The 22,914-nt window shown below is 35.1% G+C and overlaps 1 protein-coding gene across 1 annotated transcript; it reads right to left on the bottom strand.

Annotated features, from left to right (window-relative positions):
• Positions 1–72: 72 nt before the first annotated feature.
• LOC113694098 (uncharacterized) lies at positions 73–5,787 on the bottom strand. Its single transcript, XM_027212947.2, has 7 exons — positions 5,648–5,787; positions 4,018–4,289; positions 3,249–3,900; positions 2,954–3,153; positions 2,585–2,829; positions 422–2,231; positions 73–337 (listed from the first exon to the last, which is right to left on the bottom strand). The coding sequence occupies exons 2-6, from the start codon at positions 4,287–4,289 to the stop codon at positions 1,348–1,350; spliced, it is 2,253 nt and encodes a 750-aa protein (XP_027068748.1). The 5' UTR covers positions 5,648–5,787; the 3' UTR covers positions 73–337; positions 422–1,347.
• Positions 5,788–22,914: the final 17,127 nt, after the last annotated feature.

Below are 22,914 nucleotides of genomic sequence, written 5' to 3' on the forward strand. Positions count from 1 at the left end.
AAAACCTTAAGCTTACATGGGCTTTTCTATATTTGAGCAATACGAATGTAATTTTTTCAGAGGATCTCAAGGTAGCCAAATTTAAGAGAGCCTGCAAATAATGATGGCCAATTTCTCTGTGTGATTACTCATCACAGAGGCAAGGCATGCAAATAAGTTAAATGGTAAGTAAAAGTAGCTACAGAAATTTGTTGAACTGCAAGCTTGTCAAAGAAAGAAGAATTTATGCACAAACAAAAAAACTTTTAACAACCCCTGTGGAAGTTCCTTTCTGAAGCAAGGATCCACAATCGTACCCATGCCACACTATACTGAAGCAAATTTGCCAGCAATGTACCTATTAAACACAAGTTGCAAAAATCAAATCAGTGTCAGAAGTGTGCCACGTAGAAAAAATAAACAAAATAACAGGAACACTTACCCTGCCCTAAGTACCACAGCACGCTTAGGCAACTCTTCCGAGCTCAGATCATCATCTGAGGTAACGCATCCTCAAGTTCCTCGTAGCTCCTCAATGCAACCTCCACATTCTTCTACAAACACTGTACTTTGCCCTTGACATCAATTCTTGCCTTCTTGACCATTTTTCTCATGCTTATTCTAATGTCCTTATCAGCACCTCCACATTAGTCCAGCAACAATATATTTTCATGCTTGATGGTCCACATCTATCCAGCAACAATGCAACTGCAAGCTATGCCTCGAGCAACAATGGGTTTTCTAACAAATCTCCTCAAGAACCTCTCTTGCCCCATCAAAAAACTGGGATTCTGTCCTTTGCAGCTAAGCTAAGCTTAACCATCTATCTTAAATTCTTTACATGCTTGGGCCCATTAAGTTTCTGCAGCAGCAAACTTTGAAAGGCCTCAACAGCTCAAAGCTTGATACAGGAACTGGTAAATTTTCTTGATCTTCAACTTCTTTGTAGATCATTGTATCAGTTACTTTGCTCAAGCCAATGTGTGAACAAATCCTTGTAGTGTTTCAGGTAATGTAAATGGAGATCCCCATTCCACGGACTGACCATTCTTATAGAGTCATTGCCTCCCATTCTGCTAGTCTAATTGATTGCTATATTAATTTATATTCCAATCACACCATCCAGAAGACACTGCCACGTCATCCTTATCCTGCTGCTAAATTTCCTCTATCCTTCTGCTTTTCTCTGCATTTGCTGTTTCTGATACATCCTTGAGCTCAGCCAACTCTTTCTTAACCAATGTTACTAACTTTTCCATCTTTGCTCTTCCATTCCAGTTGAGGGTCGCCTATGAAATGTTGAGAATATATTCACCATAGATTGGCATCCTGATTTTAGAGAATATCTCATTTATTCTCAATGGGAAATCACTTAGGGTCAGCAGTAGAGAGGGATGATGGAATAGTTTCCATTCCAATAGAAGAATGTTCCTTTCCAGCCCCATCACCACAGTTATCATTTTCGCTAGCAATTTGCTCAACTAGGGTACCCCTTGCATCATCTGTTCCATAACCTGAATGCTTCTGCTCAAGTGCAGATCCAACATCCCCATTTGCATGGTGGTTCTCATTTTCCACAATCCTATCATGATTCTGCAAAGTCTGCTCAACTTCTTCCTCCACAGAAATCGATGTGATCCCACTATTATCTGGACAAATTTGGCCATTCAACTGCATCTGCACAGAGACTGCCAAAGAAACGGCATGGTCACGCACCAAAGAATCATAGGGTGGGCAGTGCAGCATATTAATCAGAGCTTGGGTATACTGGAGCATGCTAACAGACGGTACAACATATTTTTTATCACGGCAAAACTTGATAGTTTTCACTACGTGCTCGCACAAATTGCCTGTACTAGACCAGTTACAGTCACACAATGCATACTCAGAGCCTGGATTCCATACCACATGAACAGAATCTCGATCTTCCAGGTCAATAACTTTTGCACATTTACCATCTATGGCAATGTCAGCATCTGGAATCTTCATTGATTTCCTCCACTTTGTTAAGCCACTCAACCATTCATCCTTCCAGTATCGTGCAAAATCATCCTTACATGAATATTCATCTAGCCAGAAGTAAGAATGCACTTTAGAGCCCAGCTTATCCACCAACCAGTCAGCACGTTGGTATACATTACACTCCTTCTCATTCATTAATCTGGCCTTCAACTGGATATGGTAGAACTCTATTGCTGCAGAAGTTTCCTGGCTGGCAAGAGGAAGAGTTTTCAGCACAGTAAACCAGACACCTGGGGGACAAAACCCTCGTCAGACAACATAAAACAAAAGAAAAGAGGCTAGAAAAGGAAAGTGCAAAACCAAACTACAATCACTGTCGCAAAAGATAAAATAATTGCCACCAAAATGCTGAACATTTCCCACTGTTATTCAATTAAATTCAATTAAAGCTACATACAATTACCTCTATTCCATGTTATGCCTACAGAAACTGAGGTAAAAACTATCATGTATAAATTTTAGACACACATATAGTTTCAGCCCTATTTTTCGTTTAGGAAAAATCAAGCATGTCTTCCCTAAAAGTAGACCTGATACAAAATTGCTCATTTATGTTGTCAATGAAAACAGAAGACCTTCTAACCTAGCCTCGGCAACCAAACTGACTTGAAATATTCAGCAAAATCAGTAGCGTCTACAAAATCTTCCATCATATCCTCAAAAACATTTGCACTGCTAGATCCTTTGCAGATATTCAAGACAGTCTGACCAAGCATTTTTGCAATTTCAGCACGTATCTCCATTGTTGAGCATCTCTTCATCAGGTTTTTGTGCCAAGCATGACGAACTCGCCAAAAGCATATCAATACTGAGCACTGAAAGACTTCCCTGCATTAAATAGAAGAAGACAACTAAATCATCAGGTCAAAAATTACAAGCACGCAAAAGGAAAAGGAAGTACCAAATCTTCTAACCAAGAGGACAAACTTAGTTAAGAAGCTAAGATGCTAACCTGATTGCGAGAATATCAAACAGCGGATCATCTATAATAAACCCAGCAAGCTTCCATGAAGGATCTTTTGTGCGAACTCTGTTGTAAAGAGCTCTCATCCATCTATGTGCATCTCCAACTGCTAACCTAGGAGCGATTATCCATGCTACCGGGATAGCCTTGTTGTCTAAGTTGAATACAACAAGACTGTGAATAGGATACTGGATGGAATTCAATAAAAGTAAGTAAGCTCTACGGGAATTTATATTCTAAAGAAGCATCGTAGTTAAAAAAAAAATCCAAATAAAAAACTGACCTTCAATTTATTGGTTCCAAACCTTGAATCAGAAGCGAGGAGGCGGTGATTCCCAAAACGAATCATTTGTTGCAACTGCCAGTCCGTTTGTATACCCAAGACAAAAGGGTCTGAATCAGAGAAATCTTCAAAAAAGAAAACACAATTCTGATGGGTTTTAACCCATATGCTGATGCTGACTGCATCATCTTCGTCCAATTCATACAAAGAACGTCGTATGCTCCGCTCTTGTCTACGTACATATCTGTGTGTTAACAAGTCATCTCGATTGCTCGGACCTCCCTGTCTCTCCACTGACTCGTTATGTCTCTGCATGATTGTTTCCACAGAGACCCCAACATGCAGTAAAGATAAGACACGAAGACGGAGATCCTCGGAGATATATGGGGCATACATTGCACGTGTCCCAGCAGCCTTCTTATCCTGTGGGCCATGGCATGGCAACCCCTTTTTATCCACATGCTTATCTTGATTGTAAATAATAAGAGCAACTGAAGGCTCTGCAATTAAGCGTTTGACAATAAAATGACAAGTACAGCCTCTCTTTGTATTTGGTCGGCCAGCAGACTTCTTTTTTGGCACATAGGTAGTCCTACTAGGTCGAACAACACCTCCCTTTCTGTGGTCATCAGGACCAAAAGAGCACCAGTACCTAAATATTCAGAAAACTTAACTTATTTCCCGAAGGCAAATAGCAGATAAACTGCCTAGAAGCAATCGAAAATAATAAATTAGACCAAACACGTCCTCTTGTTTTAATGGAACTCACAATATGTATTCAAGAATGCCATCAACTTTCGGCTTGTAAGACATCTCAGGGGGTCGTCTTCTCCTTGCTTCAACATGGAATCGTGTCGGACAATCATTATTAGCTGATTCACCCCTAACAAAGTCATCAACTCTAGCAAACGGAATAAGACAAACTCTGTCTATGTTGTCACGCCAGCCTTCCACCTTTGACCACACAAGATCACTGGAAGAAAACTCCAAAGTTGGCGGGTTTTGTACAGGAAGAGAGAGAATCTCATCCCATCGAGCCATCTGCAATTGAGTGGCAAGTAAAAGCAAATGATGTTAATACCACAAGCAAGATGAAATTCACAAATAAAACTGCAATAATCTATTCGTTAAAAGCTTCTTCTTTGTCTCTTCTTTTTGGTTTGGATAAACAAATGACTGAAAAATGCCAATAATCATCAGTAACTTCAGCCACAAGGTCAAAACATAGATCATCGGGAGCATCACTGATCCAAATTTAGCCATCTTCAATGAGGTGTAAATGTGTGAGAAATGGGCAATTTCATCAGCAACTCTATTACCATTTGCACCCATATTTTTCACAAAGCCAGATGCTCACAGGTTTACATTAATAAGCCTGTCAAAAAATAACCTGCTAAACGCTTCTACATCAGGAATACATATTCCACACCTAGGGCCAGTAACAATACTTGAGTACCAAATAACCAAAATCTCTAACCAGGAACAACATGCAAAGGATTGATTAACTCTTGTCACAGTTTTGGGATGTCTAAAATTGCAATGCAAGGAGTCATTCTAATCCATTTACATAGGAATAAAGGAAGCATAAAGCTCTATGTTAATGCTTTTCACTGTTACAACCAGGTAGCTCAGCAGGCAACAATCCAATGCAAGGAGTCTGAAAACATTCTGAAATTTGCTCTGTTTTTCCATATAAAACTAGAAAGTTTCATGATAGCCTCCTTATAATCAAGTTTTGATGCCTAACCAATTAAAAGCAATTAATACCACAAACAAGACCTAATTCACAGATAAAGGTGCTCTTATCATATCCACCATATACAGGTTTCTTTTTATTCGATTTTTATTAATTTTTGATAAATAAATGATCAGAGAATGCCATTAATCCTCAGAAACGTCAACAAAATGGTTGATGATACATTACCAGGTAGGTCAATCATCCAATTCGCTTACCATCAACGAGGCACAAATGCACGAGATTTGGGCAATTCTATGAGCTATTCTATTACAATTTTAACCCATATTTATCCTAAAACCAGACAATACCATGTCCACATTAATCAGCCTCCACGAAAATCAACTGGTTACACAGTGCCATCGGGAACAGACATTCTACAACTAAGGCAGTTAAAAAACTTGGTTACAGAAAACTGAAATTTCTGATAAGCAACAAATGCAAAATATCAATTCAACTCTTTTCACATTCGAGTAGCAATTGAGCATAAATCTCCACAACACAAACCAATTCTAGCCACTTCATTCAACACTGAAAGGTATTCAACACAGAGGGATAGATTTACAAGAAAATCAAGAAAGAGGCAAATGGTTATTCAAAGCAGCATTAGTCCTTTTGTCACATAAGCTTCGCAAACCCAAAAATAATAGTCAAGAAACTTTACATCTATTTGCTGTTCGCTGGTGGTGGTCCTGGCGGCGGCAGTGGCGGCTTATTCCGGGCGGCAACGGTGGCTATTTTCTATCTCTTCTGGGGTTTTTGCGGTTTGTTTTTCGTCGGGGGCTGCTGCAATTCCCCTGATAGTTTTTTTTTTTCTGCCTTTTTTTTTGGGCTAACAAATTAGTACTTAAGAAATCTGGGCCTGGGAAAAAAATTTTTGTTTGCTTGGTTTAAGGCCCAAATAATGTGTAAAGAGCTTTTGTTATCTTTTTGTTATTTTATTTTTAATAATAAAAAATGAAGCTCATGTTTCTAAGGCCCAATCAAGGCAAAATGAATCCTTTATGGCTTTGAAAATTATGTCCATAGAGGATAAAGATTTAAAAAAAAATTATCCAAACTACCAAAAATAGGTTCCTACCAGCGGAAAAAAAAAGAGCATGTTTTTTAGGCAATATAGAATAACAAATTAAAGAGTAAAAGTGCCTTAAATAAAAATTAAAGAGTAAGAGTAAACGATAAAAAATGAACCGCATGACCCTTATAGGCTTATAGCTATGAGAATTGCATCCTACTACCATATCGTATCAAGAGTAACACCAAAACCACCTAAAGTAGGTATCTCAAAAAAAAAAAAAATCACCAATTCTATTTCAAATCATATGTATATATATAATAAAGTCATATTTTAATACTTATCTTATAGTACTTCCTCTTTCATGCAGGGCACCCTAATTGAGTGAGTTTTTGTAATGCACTCTGTGATAAATTATGCGCTCTTATATTTTAATTACTTTCTCTCTCCTCAAAACAAGTTGCTACGCTTTAATCTTACTTTCATCAAATTTCAGATAGGCTTATCTCTTTAATGAGGCTTATCTTTCCCACTTTATTTTGAAAATATTTTCTCATCCTAATACTCTCAATTAAACTTGGGATATCGATTACCTTCCATGCTTTTACTTCTACATAATGTGTAGTTGCATACACATGTTTTTTTTTTTCTTCATCAATACCTTAGTTGTTTTTTTTCCTCTTTTTTTCCTTGGAACTCCTATGCTTTGTACAATTTTTTTCTTCATCAATAGGCAAGTTTTTCTATCTTTTCTTGGAACATTTTTACAGTTTTAACAATTCTTTGAATTATTTTATACCAAGTTTATTCATGATATATGTTCCACAAAAAGGGTGATGGCTAGGAAGGCGAACCTAAAGAAGTTTTAACAATTGGGCATTTGTACTCTTCATAAAACCATATGACTCTTGATAGTGAAAATAGAAAGGGGTTATAATTTTATGGTTGATAGGCCGTTTGTGTTCATAAGTCAAGAATATTATTGTTGTAACTTTTACAAGTGAAACATGGTAACATAATTTCGTGATTGTTATTCATCATCACAGTTTTTGCTTCTTAATGGATTTGTTATTCACACAATAATTGGAACAGATTGGAAAAGGACTTACAATAATTATTATACGTTGATGTCTATTTTGTTCATAATATAGGCATCACCGCAACTTTTTGTAACAATTTTGACTGTTTTTTTTTCGGTTTAATAACAATATGATGCTCGAGATTTCAAAGCTTCTCCTTCAGGTTTTGGTTGAATTATTGCTTTTATCCTATAACCTGAAAGCCTTTGCTACAACCAACACTAACAGTCAATCCCTTCTATGTTGCTACTAACAACTGTAGACATCAAATTTAGAAGATAAAGAAAATGGAATAAATATAATTTAGTAGTAATAATTGAGTGAATAACGGATAATGTACAGGATATAATAGGGATTGTATATGTGTTTATATTTTATTATTGTATGATGCATGTTTTCGATTTGTTTGGAAGAGGAGCTATTAATGAGATTTTTTCTTGGCCATGGAACGCTACTATTGGAAGATAGGAAATTTTGGATATACTATTAAAGGAGATTTGGTGGTCAAGTTAGTATTTTGGTTGTATCATCTTGACACGAGGTGTAGCTTTTCAGTTAGTATTTTGTGGGTTTCAACATTCTATTGAGTGCCCTTGTTAACTCTATTTTGCACAATTCGGGCTTATTTTAAATTTTGGATATATCTTTCTTTCAATAATCTTTTATTTACTTATATATAGATTCTTTGAGTTTCCTGAAAATATAATGGTACTGTATTGTATGTTGGTGTATCTAACGGTAATGTCCAGAGCAAAATTATCCCGTGCAATTGCACGGGAAAGGAACTAGTTTGACGTAAAGAAGATCAAACAAAAAATGTCTGATTTGCTACTTTAAATTCTTTTCTTGTTTCAAAATGTTTTAACTTTTGCATGAATTTGAAATTTCTAAAATTTATTAGTTTTCTTTTGAGCTGATTCCAATCTCACCCACCATCTAAACTAAAACAAATATCGTCCTTAACCTTTTTTTATTATTTTTTCTAGCAGAGAAGGGTGACATTTAAGAAATTTCAAATTCAACCCATTAGACCAAGGCTTTCTTGACAAATGTGATCCTTAACTTAATTAATACTACATAACACGCTTATGTTAATGTCTTATAAATCTGAAACCTCTTGTATTTTGATTCTTAAACGCTAATGTGACCTCTTACAATGTGATTCTTGCACGTACTATGAAGAAAAAAACCATTCAAAACACCCTTCCATATAATTTGTTTTAAATTTTTACATATGCGTTATACATTTATACATTGCCAGTGTACATATAAAATTGATTTGCTAAATAGCAAGTAAATATTTTAAAAAAAAAACAGTAACAATCGGTTAAGCATGGGAAAGTTCGGAAACTTGACTCAAAATAACATTCAAATGGAGGTTTACACTGTAGTCCAAATGCTACTGTTTCTCTATGGTGATGGCAACTGATGTAGGAATAATGGGGTATGCTGAAGCACCGCTGAAATGAAAAAGTTTAATCAGAAGTTGCTCATTAGTAATTTTCCACCATTCATATGCAGTAGCCAGCTTGTATAATCACCATTACTGTCCATGCAACATGTATACAAAAAAGATGACAAGAAGGATCCCAAAATGATCAAGAACCCCATACAACTTCATTTCTTATAATACATTGATAGTCTAAATAATAAAGAAGTTTTAGTAATACCGGTAATTGTTTACTCTTCCCTGTAGGATCGACCCGATATATACCCTAAACTACAAGTTGACATGTATACTTGTAGTGAACGGGTGTAATTTGGTTTTTTTTTTTTTTAACTTGTACGTATGTAAAATACCCGTCAAGTTTTTGGCGCCGTTGCCGAGGAAGATTTGGTAATATCGGTGTGAAGAGCAACTTTATTAGTTTAGACATTTTATTAGTTATAGTGTGAATGTTATTTTTTATAATTTTAGTGTTTTATGTGTGTATGTTTTTAATCAATTATTCTTCTTACTAATTCTACTCTTAAGTTGTCTAAAAAGCAATTTTAGGTAATAAGGAGGGTAGGCTAATTTGGAGGACAATGCTTGAGAAATGGAAGATTGGCAATGGATGGTTACCAAGTGCAAAACTCCTTCAACAGAGGTAACCAAGAATTTACTGAATGTATGTCTTTTGAAGATGGTTTAAGGTGCTTAAAGACTAAATTTGATGTTATAATGCTACAAGTTCAAATGGACACAATTATGCATGAAATTGCCTCTTAATGCTTTTAATTCTTATCATGTGATTCGTGGCTTGTGTAGAGGTTATCGTACTACTAATACATGTATACAAGCACAAAATGTGGATTATCATGATGAGTTAGAGCATTACAATCCTTGTTTTGATCGATATAGTGCTAATTGAAGCAATTCTCCTGCTTATGGTTGGAATAATCAATGTACTTATAGTGATTATTCATATTTTTATGATTACCAACCTGAAAGTGTCCAATATGAATCAAAATCATCTTGGGAGTTGGCAATAGAGAAGTTAGCTAATGCACCTCTACCTTGGGAGTTAGAAAGTGAATCATTAACTAATGATTCTAATGCGTCTTGGGAGCTAGCTGTAGAAAATTTTTCTAATCAATTTGATTTAGCAATAGGAAAGCTAGCAAATGCAACTTCTGATCGTTTTGATAGGATTGAGGAAAGAATAGATGAATTAGCTTCTTACTTTAGTAGAATACATGAGCAATTGAATGCATTGTGTGAAGTTATTTCCTCTAAGAATTTGCAAAATGATCCTAGCATGATTGGTGGAAATGTTGTATGTGAAAATGGGTTGCATTTTGATGATAATGATGAATATCAAGTGTGTTTTAATGAGCAAATATCCATTTCACATAATAATATCTTTGTAACTAACTTTGAGCCTCAAGAGGTGAGTTTTAATGATTCATTTTTCATCCCTCTTGAGGAGTGCATTGAAAGTATAGGTTCTAAGGGTATTGCTACTCAAGATATTTTCATGGCATTTCCTTTGGTAAGTTCTCAAGTGATACATATTCAAGATAATTTCTATGAATCACTTGAGATAGGTAAGCAACTTCCATCTCTCTTATCATTAGAATATGTGGCTTTTGCTATAAAACCACCTTTTAATAATCCACCACGGCCTAAAATGGTGGATTATTCGTTAACTAAGCCTCCTTGAAAAATGAGGTGATATAATCAAACTAATTACTATAAAGAAGTGCTAGTTGGGAGGCAACCCGACAATCTCTTGTTTTTAGTAAGTTTAAGTTGTTTAATTAGTGTTTTTGTGTGTTTTATAGGTGGCAATGACAATGGTTTATGCAATTTGTTTCAAGTGCAAAAGAGCTTATAAGGAAGCAAAAAGGGAGTTTTCTTGTTCATTTGATCCAATTCATGCATTTAAAATGCTTTATGCTAATGCTATATTGATGCATAATTTCATGATTCTAATGGCATTCAGTTGAGAAAAACACATTTTTTGGTTTAAAGTGAGTTTTGTTGAGAAACATGAAAACATTTATAAAATAGGTGAGTGTGAAGAATTGTTCAAATAGTAAACAGAAGGAAAAGCTGTAGAAATCAAAGAAAACTGTAGCACATCCGGCCTATAATCCGGCCAAAAACAAGCCGGATTAATGACCGGATTGACAGGGGTGGCGAAACTAAAATTTTTCAAGCTACTGGCTTGATTCCGGCCGGAAATCTGACCATATTTTGGCCGGATATGCAGAAATGTCAAAAAAAAAAAATCAATCTGGCCAGAAATCCGGCCTATTTTCGGCCAGATTGGTGGTCGGATTGACCTGCGAAATTGAAATTTTTTTTTTTTGGCTACTGGCCAGAATCCGGCCGGATTCTGGCCAATTTTGCGCACAAGAGGGGAATCCGCGGATTCCCTAATTTCTTCCTACCTTTCTTCTTCAATTCACATACACTCACACTTTAAACACACAACAATTTTGCGCACAAGAGGGGAATCCGCGGATTCCCTAATTTCCTCCTACCTTTCTTCTTCAATTCACACACACACACTCATACCTTAAACACACACTACTCCTAAAATCCATCTTTATACCATCCAATCTCCAAACTAAATACACCAAAACACTCCCCTCTCCCTTGTGAGTTGATTTCATAGTTTAAAATCCTTCAAAAACAAGTTTTAATTCGGATTTGAGCTTGAGAAGAAAAAGGGTTTCAAATTTTTGAACTCTTCTTTTAAGGCCAAATTGGAGTGAAATTTTTGGGGGTTTCTTCACCATTTCCATCCATAATCATCAGCAAACAAGTTCGAGGTAACAAATCTTCACCAAAGTGTTGTCATTTCAATTTTGCCAATTTTCACTTTTTTCTATTTTTGGGCAATTTCGAATTTTTTTTTTCATTTTGTTAAGTTTGATACTTTTTATTATGCTTATGGAGCTTATTGATGATTATTGGTGATGTTTAACTCATGAGTTTGTGATTATTTGGTGAATTTAGCAATTTTTAGCTAATTTTGAGGACTAATTTGATTTGATAATTATTAGCTATTTTTTTTTGGCTAATTGGATTGAAGAAAAATGTATGAGATTAATGGATTGCTTTAGGATATTTACATGCTAAATTTAGGCTTAATTTGCTTATCCTTTGAATTTTGGCATGTTTATTTTAGAAATTTAGGTGAAAAGGAGAATTAATGACCTTTTTAAGTTTAAATTCATGGTTAAGGTGTTATTAACACTTAATTAGGTCATTTGGGAGCAGTAGTGCATTTGTTTAATTGTTTCCTCTAATGGGACTTATATGCTTCAATTTGGGAAAAATGAAAGGAGCATTTGTGGTTGAGAGTCAAGTGTAATTCTTAATTATGGTGTCAATTGTTAATTATTATATAAGTAAGTTGATAAGATTGTCTAATTAAAGATAAAGGGGTAAAGTGAATGAGTTTTCATTATCTTTACTTAGCAATGTACCTATTAAATGAATTGAATGTTTAATTATTGAATTTAGGTACAATGGCTCGCACTAAAAAATCCGGTGTGAAATCTCCTCTCCCTAATAGGAGAGGAGAAGCTTCGACGTCTAGAACACCGCGCATGAAAAGAAAAGCAAGTAGACGTCTAGTGCTTGAGGACGAGCCATCATCCAGAGAGGAGACTCAACTACAAGAGGAACAAGAGAAACAAGAGGCACAAGGGGAACAAGAGGAGGAAGTCCCATATGATAAGTCGCGCTTCACCTCCGCCGAAAATGAAGCCTGGTACAATGCTAGGAGGGGAGCTACGATATTGGTGGAGAAGGATGTCACTTCAGATGTTGAGGAGGTATGCCATCTCAAGGCTTCCTTTGCCAAATTGGGATGGGAAAACTTTTTTAACATTCCAAACTTCTATTATGAGGAGCTTGTCCAAGAATTTTATGCAAATGTCGAGGACAAAATGGTTTTTCATTATGACACGGAAGTGATTACCAAAACAGTGCAAGGGAGAAAAATTTGAATCCATAGAGCTGATTTGGAGCGTTATCTTCATGTTTCAGATGTGGGGTATAAGGTAGACTTGAAGAAAGCTTTCAAACCCAGCGATTTGGACTCTTGGAATATGCTAGAGGCACTTGTACGTTTGGGGGTTGAGTACAAGGCTACTCGGAAGATTGGGCGATATTCCGTATTGATTTCATCATTTCCAGAGTCCCAACGTCTTCTTATTTACCTGTTTGCTTCCAACATTATTCCGAGGGTAAGTGGAACCAATGAGGCGCGCACAAGTGACATCTATTTCTTGGATAAAATGGAGCATGGTCTAGGGAACATCCAAGGCATTCCATTGGGAAGCATTATCACCAACCACATGTGGACAGTGGTTCGTAGTAATGACATCAAACATGCTTTCCCATATTCTCGGTTCTTGACCTTCAAGTTTCAAAGGGCTGGAGTGGATTTTTCTAATACTATACCTACAGGTCTCAAGAAGAAGGACATCTTTACACTCGATTTTTGCAAGTTTATTTTGAAGAGTAAAGACGTAGGTGGTTCTTCAACTCAAGAAGGTGCTCAAGCAAACATTCAGCAAGAGGAGGAAGCTGAGATTGAACGAATTGAAGGAGCTCAAGGGGTTGAGACAATTATCCCACCGGTCTCAACTGAGCCGTCTTCCTCACATCGTCCATCCTCACCTCAAGATACTCGGTCGTTTCTGAAGAAGATAATGGATAAGCTGCTTTGTGTCGAGGCTGAGGTGAAGAAAATTCGACAAGAGAACACACGGAACTCCGAGCGTCTTCGTCGCATTGAGACCAAACTGGGTATTGAAGCTTCTCGGACTCCACCCTCTTCACCTGACCAAGCAACTACTTGAGGGAGTGCTCCTCACCACTTGACATTGCCGCTGGCTTTTATTTTATTTTCCGTAGTGCTTGTGCTGTTTACTTTTTAGTAGTTTTTTTTTTATTTCTTTTGTGTGAACTAATCCAAGTGATTTTCATCTCTGTTATGGTGTTAGTGATTCGGACTACTTAATGTTGAAAATTCATCACTTAGACATGGATTCGGATTGCGCAAGTTCAGTTGAGTAGTATTTTCTTTTACTCTTTATTTATTTTCCTTTTCTCACATTGAGGACAATGTGAAGTTTAAGTGTGGGGGAGGAATATACTTGCCATGTGATGATATTTTGCGGATATAAATGCTTAGAAATGTTGAAATTGTGTGTGAATTATTTGCCATGTGGATAATTTGCTTGAAATTGGGTTTGTTGGCAGAGAGTTTTCATCTATTTATAAGGAGAAACTCTATAAAAAATTTTCTAAAATCTTTTCCTATATTTCACTATGGCCCAAAAGTTCTTCAAATTTCTGCATTTTCATTCAAAAGGGCTAATTTGTTCCAATCTTAAGTGTTTGATTCTTCCAATTGTTGAAACTTTATGTGTATTTTGAAAGGTTTAGTTCTCATTTAACTTGGAAATGATTATTATGCAATTAGAATTTTTGCATTTTAGAAAGTATATTTGGTCAAGTGAAGAAAATTATATCTATAAATTTTACATGTTTAATGAGATTTTTTCTCTTTACTTAAGTTTGCAAGTAAGCGATTGATATAGTCGATAAAAGTTATACTCCTCCTTTGATTTAATTTTCTATGAGGAAAAATCTATTTATTTTCTGATAAAAAAAAGAGAGAAAAAAAGGAGAAAGAAAAAAAGTAAATAAAAATTATTCTACTCTAATGATTCGCGTACCGAGTAACCGGGGGTTGGCATCTACAAATGTCGATATTTGCGTTAAAAAGTATTTGAATTAAGAGTATGCATAGCAACTTGAATAAGTGAAATATTGAGTAACCGAAAATCTTCACCTAAAAGTGTCGATTTTCGCGTAAAAAAGTATTTTCATTATTTAAGTAAAATTAGTGTGAATAAATCCCTCTTAGTTATTAATTTTTTTTAAAAAAAACAATGATTATAGGAGGAGAAAAACTATAAATTGACTATGTGATTTGCTTATTTGTAAAATTAGATTGGGATGAGAGATTAAGTTTAACTTGTTAAATTAGGGTATAATTATCTTTCCTTTATTTGATATTATGAGTATTTAGTATGAATTGAATAATTGTATAATGATTGTTTTCCAGATCTTGAGGAATTAGATTTGACAAAAGTACATATATTGTTTCACCTCTTGAATCATTGTAGTTGATTATGTGTGGATTGCTTGAGGACAAGCAATGATTTAAGTGTGGGGGAGTTTGATAAGTGATTAATTTTCGTAATAATTGAATGATATTTTATATTATTTTTACTCACTTTAGTTATATTATTGGAAGAAAATGAATCATTTTGGATATAATTGGTGAAAAATGCTTTTAAATAATTAAATGAGGCTTTTATCACTTTTTACTTGGATTTTGTGCATGTTGACAGTTTTGACATATTTTTGTATTTTGGCTATAACTTGAGTTACAATGATCGGATTGAGATGATTCTTAAACCAATTTGAAGATAAGAGATAGATCTACAACTTTGGTGAAGACATCTGAATCCGGTTTGAAGGTTTTCTAGGTCAAAAAGCGAATTACAGTAGCTAATTTTTATTGGTCGAAGCTGAAACAGGGCAGTGAGCAGTCAAGGGTATTTCGATCATTTTTCAGCCTACACAAATCCAAATGAGGTGATTTTTGATGCATTGGAAACTCGAAGGGCTACAAGTTTTATGCTTTGGTCAAGATCTAAATCAGCTTTTATCATCAAGAAAAGTTCAGTTGAATTTGACGCAAAATCGGAGTAGAACTGGAAATTGAACAAAAGTGCACCAAAATGTCACTGTAGCAATCCGGCCGGAACTTGGCTGGATTTGTGGCCAGATTGTGGTCGGAGAAGGCTATTCTTTACGCAGAAAACTTATTTTCACCTCCAACAAGTCACATGCAATGCCAGACATGTGAGAACTACTTTGCAGCTATAAAAGGGTGGTGTAGGTCTCATTTTCTTGACTTCTTTCATCTTTATATAGCCAAAACTTGCAAGATAGAAGGAGAATAGAGAGAGAAATATGGGAGAAAGCTTGGAGTGCAGAAATGTAGCTCTTTCATCTTCTGAGTATTAGGTTAACTTAGTGTAGACTAGTATAGTTCATCCATTTTTGTAGATTGACTAGATTAGAATGAAGATGGGGATGAAAAAGGAGGAGTTGAAACTCAAGTGACATGGGTTATCTCTTCTCCAATTCTTTATCTTTTGTATCAGATTCTTAAGTATAGTTAATATGCAAGATCTAGATTTTGTGTTTAACATGTATCTTTAAAGTTTATGCCTTGGGTTTGGTTAAACTTTCTATAATTATTAGTGTTTATTATTTGGTTATTTAATTGCTATGATTTGAACAAGTTATTTAGCACTTTGGCTCTTTAAATCATGATTAATCTGGTACCATTAATTGTGATTATCTAAGGTGTTGTTTCTGCAATGAAAATTGAGATTTAACACTAGTTCAAAAAGTGCTAAACATAGGGAGTACACTCACGAAAATAGAGGTGCACCTATGTGGTTTTAAGTGATTCATTTCATGTAATTTAATTGAAAAAATGAACTTGTAGCTAATTTCATAACCATGAGAATAGGTATGGATTAGTTATGAGCATAGTTGATTCACTACAAAAGTAGGTTTCACATGTTTAAGGAAATTGCACCATAACTAGCCTAGATAGTAGTACTCAATGATCCAAAAATGGCAATTGCATGAGTAGTTAGGGATACCATAACCTAAGGAGCTTTTATCTGTTATTTTGCATAAGTTCAGTAGGCTTCATTTCTTAAAATACATTGATAGTTTAAATAATAGAGAAGGTTTAGTAATATCGATAATTCTTCATTCTTCCCAATAGGATCGACCCGATATATACCCTAAACTGTTAGTTGACCTGTATACTTGCAGTGAACGGGTGTAATTCGATTTTTTTAAACTTGTACGTATGTAAAATACCCGTCAAGAAGAAAAGGATCGTCACAATTAACGCATTCCAATAACTCCAAGTTTGGAGCATCAATTTGAGCAAATGACAATTTACTACAATCTTCAAAGACCAATCTTTTGAGAGAGAACATTCAAAAAGCGAAAAAGAAGAAGTTAGAATCTATTTTGACGAACCCCATTACAATGTAAATGTTATATACATGTAACATTCACAAAAGGGTAAAATACACATAACTTCTTTCGGTTCCACTAAAAATCCACAAGCTCCCTTATAATTCAAAAGTATTCAAAAAACTCCTTGGTGGCTCAAACTGATGTGAAAAGATAATTTAAAACCAGTTGTGTCACTGGTAATGAGTGCAATTCCAGAAATACCGTCTCTTAGTTAGGTTGTTTGTGTCATCACTGTCGGATCACCCTCTCAGTGTCATCTTCATCACCACCATTTTAGTTAGGGTTTTAAATAAAGTCCCGATTCTGCCGCAAATTAATGCTTATCCATGCATATTTTCATGGTCAACTAGTGCTTGATAACTGTGTTATGGGTCCTAAGAATCGTCTAATGAATTTTACAACCCTCTCAAGCCAGTTTTAAATAAGGTCTATAGTGAAGATATGTTGGAAGTTTTACCAATCAATGGTGGTAGCCGATAGTGGCCGGTAGTTGTGGCGTAAGAGGCAGCACGTCCTTTTTTCAGCTGTGCCTATAAGAGAAGGTCCGGCAAGACTAAACATGAACATGGTCATGGAGCTTTGCTTTGTCCCTACACAATATTGCATGGGGTATCAGCAACATCTTTGACTGCTCTAAATCACCTGGAGTAGTGCTGATTCATGTTAGCTTTTGGAGCAAAACCATTTAACAGTGGAGAATAAGGGAAAAAAAGGAAAGAAAAGAAAAAAGGAAGAGAACAAGAAGAAAAGGAGAGAAGAGGAAAAGAAAAAGAATTAGGAAGAGAATGTTCTCTCTCTACATTCCGGACGGTTGCAGGGGTTTTTTCCTACTTTATTTGGGAGTACCTTCGAAACAAAATTATGGACTATTAATTTCATAAACCATTTTCAGGAGGCTCGCGCATAATTTTTTCATGTATACATCACTTGCAGGTGACACAATCAGTTATAAGTTAATATTCATGTCACTTTAAAAAAATGAGGGGTCTTGTAAACATTTAATCTTGCCACAACATTTGCGAAAAAATATGAATTATCCATACTGCAGTCTAGACATTTGTTGAATAATAAAAAAAAAGATGTCAGACTCACATATCTTTGTCAATTCATGCTATCAGATCCGGAATGTATATGTTAGGAACACTGATTTGGTTCATGAAGTTCAACATCTGACACAAACTTGAGAGATGAAATCTACTACATGTAAGGCAAACTACTTATCCAATCCTTCCATTATGGGTTCAACTTGGAAGGAATCTGCGAATACAAGTGTATTAATCATTCCACAAAGTGCTACAGTGCATTCTTTGAAAAGTAAGTTGCTTAGCTTCCAAATCAAATGCCATGTAGAAAAATTGTTGGAGAATAACCCTAATAAGATTAAATTTGTATCCTAACTGTGAAGCGTCCACCACATTCAAGCATACCTTACCAGAATATTGTTGAAAGATGTTCTCGTAATCCAGTTCCATTGTTGAATCATTAGCAAAATGAAGTGCTACAGTAGGAACCGCAATGAAATTTGTGTAGAGATTTCCCCTGTAACAAAGCTTAGTTACATATGTCCCATGGTAGTCCACTCTCTCAAGTGAATCTCCAACCAAGTTTGTTAGGATCGAAGTGCAGAATAAACAACTATTGAGATGTCAAATGCACAACAATTTAATGAGAAACAATCCATAAGCATAAAAGATTGACGACACACAATATTTAACGTGGTTCGACTCCACAATTGAGCCTACGTCCACGGAGAGAATCCCGTTCTTTATTATGAGAGAAAAACCCTATGCAAGAATACAATTTGAACCCAAATCCAACCCTTGTATACCATCTCTCATCTCCCAAGAACCCTCTCTCACACCCCATATATAAGACTACATGATGCCCTTGTGTATCTCTTGTGTATCACTTTGTAGTATGTCAACCCACCTATTTATAGAGAACATTATTTGGCCAAAAATACCAAATAACAAGAGAAAAAAAAACAATGCTAATTCCTAAACTTGTATAGAATAGGAAATAACTTCTAATTCTAAACTAAATAGAATATTTTTTGGTTACTACTTGACGTAACTAAAACCAATTAGAAAACTAGTTACTTCCACACAAAACAAGAATTCTATCTAAAAGAAATTAAGACAATCTCTTAACAAAGTCTACAATCTCTTTGTGTAATTTCCAATATGCCATTGGCTAAAGAGCACTAAAACTTGCACCAGAATCAAAAGCTGCACCACCTTTATGATTTGATATTTTTAGTTGTTCTTTGTCAATGTCAAGCATCTTACGTCCAAAACTTATGCCTTCTAGGTCTGCATAGTATTTGAAGCCATCAATCTGAAAAGGAGTTGAATCTCCTCCAGTGGCTAAATTCTTTCCAACGATTAGTATATTTTTATCATAGCCTGAATCATCTAATTTTTCAATACAATAAGAAAATTCACCAGATCCCAATTGTGATAGTAAACAACGTTTTGCTGTCCCAAGTTCAAGCAATCCATTGCAGTTATTGGCTGTTGTTTCTGCTTCATGTGAACATCCAAAAACTACATCATTGATAAGTGATACTTTACTGTGGGAGGACTTAAAAATAAATCTCTCAGACGCAAGTTCCCTCTTGAAAATCCAGTTCCATATTGCATAGAATATTCGCATGATTTTTGGTCACAAAAGCACCGAGTGACATTGTTAATATATTCATGACAGTTTGCTAAATTTGAAAAAGTTGAGGACTCTGCAAAATTATGGGGTGGATCCAATGAATATTCACCATCACCACCCACTGGATTATTGCAATGGACCCAAAATAGGCTGCTACCAGTGTCAAAAGCAACAGTTTGTTGGACAGGTGGTTCGCCCATTTCAAAACATGCGAGAAACAAGGAAACTTTACGTCGCATTACTATACTTGCATGGAAATCACTTTGATCAGTGAATCCTTCGGCTTGCATGGACAAAAAGTTTAACCGAGCCAACAAAATCTCCATATCTCTATCCACTTAATCTTCAAGTTTGGCGGTCTGATCGAAATACGGAGAGCCAACAGCATTATGATAAATTAGTTTTGTCACTATCTGGTTGGATGTGGGGCCGTTTAGTATTGTATTTGGAAATAGGTAAGTAATGGTAAAAGTTAAGGCAAGGGAAAAGGCTTGAAAACGTCGCATATCACCTCTAACAGCTTATATCAAAGTTTTCTAAGAAAAATGCAGCAAAAGGAGGGAACAAATCGATATGCATTTTGATATAATATCCAACTATCTATATCTATATCTCTATGTATTGCAGAAAGGGTTTTTAACAGAAACACTCTCAATAGCTTCTAAACTTCTCATTCTTTTTTCTAGATTTTTGTATTTATTTTAATACATAAAAAGTAATGGGTTATAACCAACCTTATCACCAATCAAATTTAAATTTAAAATATTCCCACTATCCCTTAATTCATACTACAACCACTCCAACAAATCCTCTAATCATTATCCCACGTTTCCCCCAAAATTTCCTCCCATGTTTCCCACTCCAATTAAGAGTCCACTCCAATTAATGTATTGCATAGGGGATTTTTAGCAGATACCTTCTCAATGGCTTCTAAACATCTCATTCTTTTTTCAAGATTTTGTATTTCTTTTAATACATAAAAAGTAGTGGGTTATAACCAACCTTATCACCAATCAAATTTAAATTTAAAATATTCCCACTATCTTTTAACTCATCCAACAACCACTCCTACAAATTCTCGAATCATTATCCCACGTTTCCCCCTACATTTCCTCCCACGTTCCCACTCCAATTAAGAGTCCTCCAATTTAAGAATTCCACCCAAATTAAAACTCCTCCAAACATAGCGTCCTCCGTCAATTTTCTTGCATGCTCATTCGTATTTTTTGGTTAACGAAAACAAGAATCTATTGTCTCATTCATCTTTCTTGTGGTGTCAATCCAATTCTGTGTCATCCCATAAATCAAATGAACCCTAACAAGTCCGAATACATGCCACGTATATCCAAACTGGCGATTAATCCAAATAGCAATACTACATTATGAGTCTCTAATCTCTTTGAGTCATCTCTTACGGGATTTATTAATTGATTGTTTAAAATTGCAATTTTCTCCTCATTCTTTTGAGAACTCCTTTAGTTGAAATCTCCTCTAACTCTCCCATAGGATAGAGACCAGATAAATCTGGTCTTTCCACATGGGAGATATTCCTCTCTAGTTTTTTACCGTCGTTTGGTATGTTGAAATGGCATAGAAAGAAAAGATCTTTTCAACTTGTCCATTCCATTCTAGCGTTTTGTTATGGCTCATTTAAGCGGAAAAAGCTCTTATCCCTTGGAATGCTCATTCCAAATTTTCTCTCAAATCTCGTTCCTCTGAAAAATTTAGGAAAACTCCTTTCCACCTTCATCCTAAAATGCCTAAAAAGTAGGATGTCAAATTTATTCTTATAAATCTTTATATTGCATCATGATTGCGTCATGATATCTTAGGCTATTTGTAACTTTAATTAATATTTGAATGTAATTTTCCATAATAATTAATCTTCCTTATATTTAAAATTTTTTTCTTTTGTATTAAGAAACAAATGTTTTAAAATGCTTTAGTCTTTGACTTTTGAACAATTATGCAAGAAGCTTTTTTGAATTTTATCAAAATTGAAAAATGAATTATAGTATTTCACTTCATGTAATTTATGTTTTACATTGCTAATCATTATTGCTAATAAATGCAAAATTTTAAATTGAAAATCTACATATTACAATAAATCAAGTATTACAATTGAAGAATTTTGATATCAATCCTCATTTACTTTGAAAGTAAAATAGCAAAATTTCACGTAAATAGAAAAATACTATTTATATATCAAGTTGGGATTTGACAAATTAGATCTAAGAAATTTCAAATATGACAAATCTATAAAGAAATTGAGATTTGACAGAGAAAGACATAAATTCATAGAACGCTCTTACTAAGAAATGTTAGAAGAAAAGAAACTTTTACTCAAAAAACTTTAAGACAGAAGAAATCTCTCACTGTAAAACTCTAGGAAATGGAAATATTCAAAACACCTTGTTACCTATCAAAACACAAAAAGAGAACATTCAAAAAGCGAAAAAGAAGAAGCTAGAATCTATTTTGACAAACCCCATTACAATGTACATGTTATATACATGGAACATTCACAAAAGGGTAAAATACACATAACTTCTTTCGGTTCCACTCAAAATTCGCAAACTCCCTTATAATTCAAAAGTATTCAGAAAACTCCTTGGTGGCTCAAGCTGATGTGGAAAGATAATTTAAAACCAGTTGTATCACTAGTAATGAGTGCAATTCCAGAAATATCCTCTCTTAGTTAGGGTGTTTGTGTCATCACTGTCGGATCACCCTCTCAGCGTCATCTTCATCACCACTATTTTTAGTTAGAGTTTTAAATAAAGTCCCGATTTTGCTGTAAATTAATGCTTATCCATGCATATTTTCATGGTCAACTAGTGCTTGATAACTTTGTTATGGGTCCTAAGGATCGTCTCATGAATTTTACAATCCTCTCAAGCCAGTTTTAAATAAGGTCTGTAGTGAAGATATATTGGAAGTTTTACCAATCAATGGTGGTAGCCGGTAGTGGCCGGCAGTTGTGGCGCAAAAGGCAGCACATCCTTTTTTCAGCTGTGCCTATAAGAGAAGATCCGGCAAGACTAAACATGAACATGGTCATGGGGCTTTGCTTTGTCCCTACACAATATTGCATGGGGCTTCAGCAGCATCTTTGACTGCTCTAAATTGCTTGGAGCAGTGCTGATTTATGTTAGCCTTTGGAGCAAAACCATTTAACAGTGGAGAAGAATGGAAAAAAAGGAAAGAAATGAAAAAAGGAAAAGAAAAAGAAGAAAAGGAGAGAAGAGAAAAAGAAAAAGAATTAGGAAGAGAATGTTCTCTCTCTACATTCCGGACGGTTGCAGGGACTTTTCCCTACTTTATTTGAGAGTACCTTCGGAACAAAATTGTGGACTATTAATCTCATAAACCATTTTTAGGAGGCTCATGCATAATTTTTTCACGTATACATCACTTGCAGGTGACGCAATCAGTTATAAGTTAATATTCATGTTAATTTGAAAAATGAGGGGTCTTGTAAATATTTAATCATGCCACAGCATTTACGAGAAAAACATGAATTATCCATACTGCAGTCTAGACATTTGTTGAATAATAATAAAAAAAAGATGTTAGACTCACAT

The sequence above is a fragment of the Coffea arabica genome, chromosome 6c (genome assembly GCF_036785885.1).
Source record: "Coffea arabica cultivar ET-39 chromosome 6c, Coffea Arabica ET-39 HiFi, whole genome shotgun sequence".
NCBI lineage: Eukaryota > Viridiplantae > Streptophyta > Magnoliopsida > Gentianales > Rubiaceae > Coffea > Coffea arabica.

Bases quoted from the DNA above. Each gene is read 5' to 3' on its own strand.
- LOC113694098 (XM_027212947.2), bottom strand. From the start codon at position 4,289: ATGGCTCGATGGGATGAGATTCTCTCTCTTCCTGTACAAAACCCGCCA. The intron at 3,154-3,248 runs GTCAGTTTTTTA...AATTCCATCCAG, and splicing joins TTGGAACCAATAAATTGAAG to TATCCTATTCACAGTCTTGT. The intron at 2,232-2,584 runs GTTAGAAGGTCT...TTTGTCCCCCAG, and splicing joins AGTTTGGTTGCCGAGGCTAG to GTGTCTGGTTTACTGTGCTG.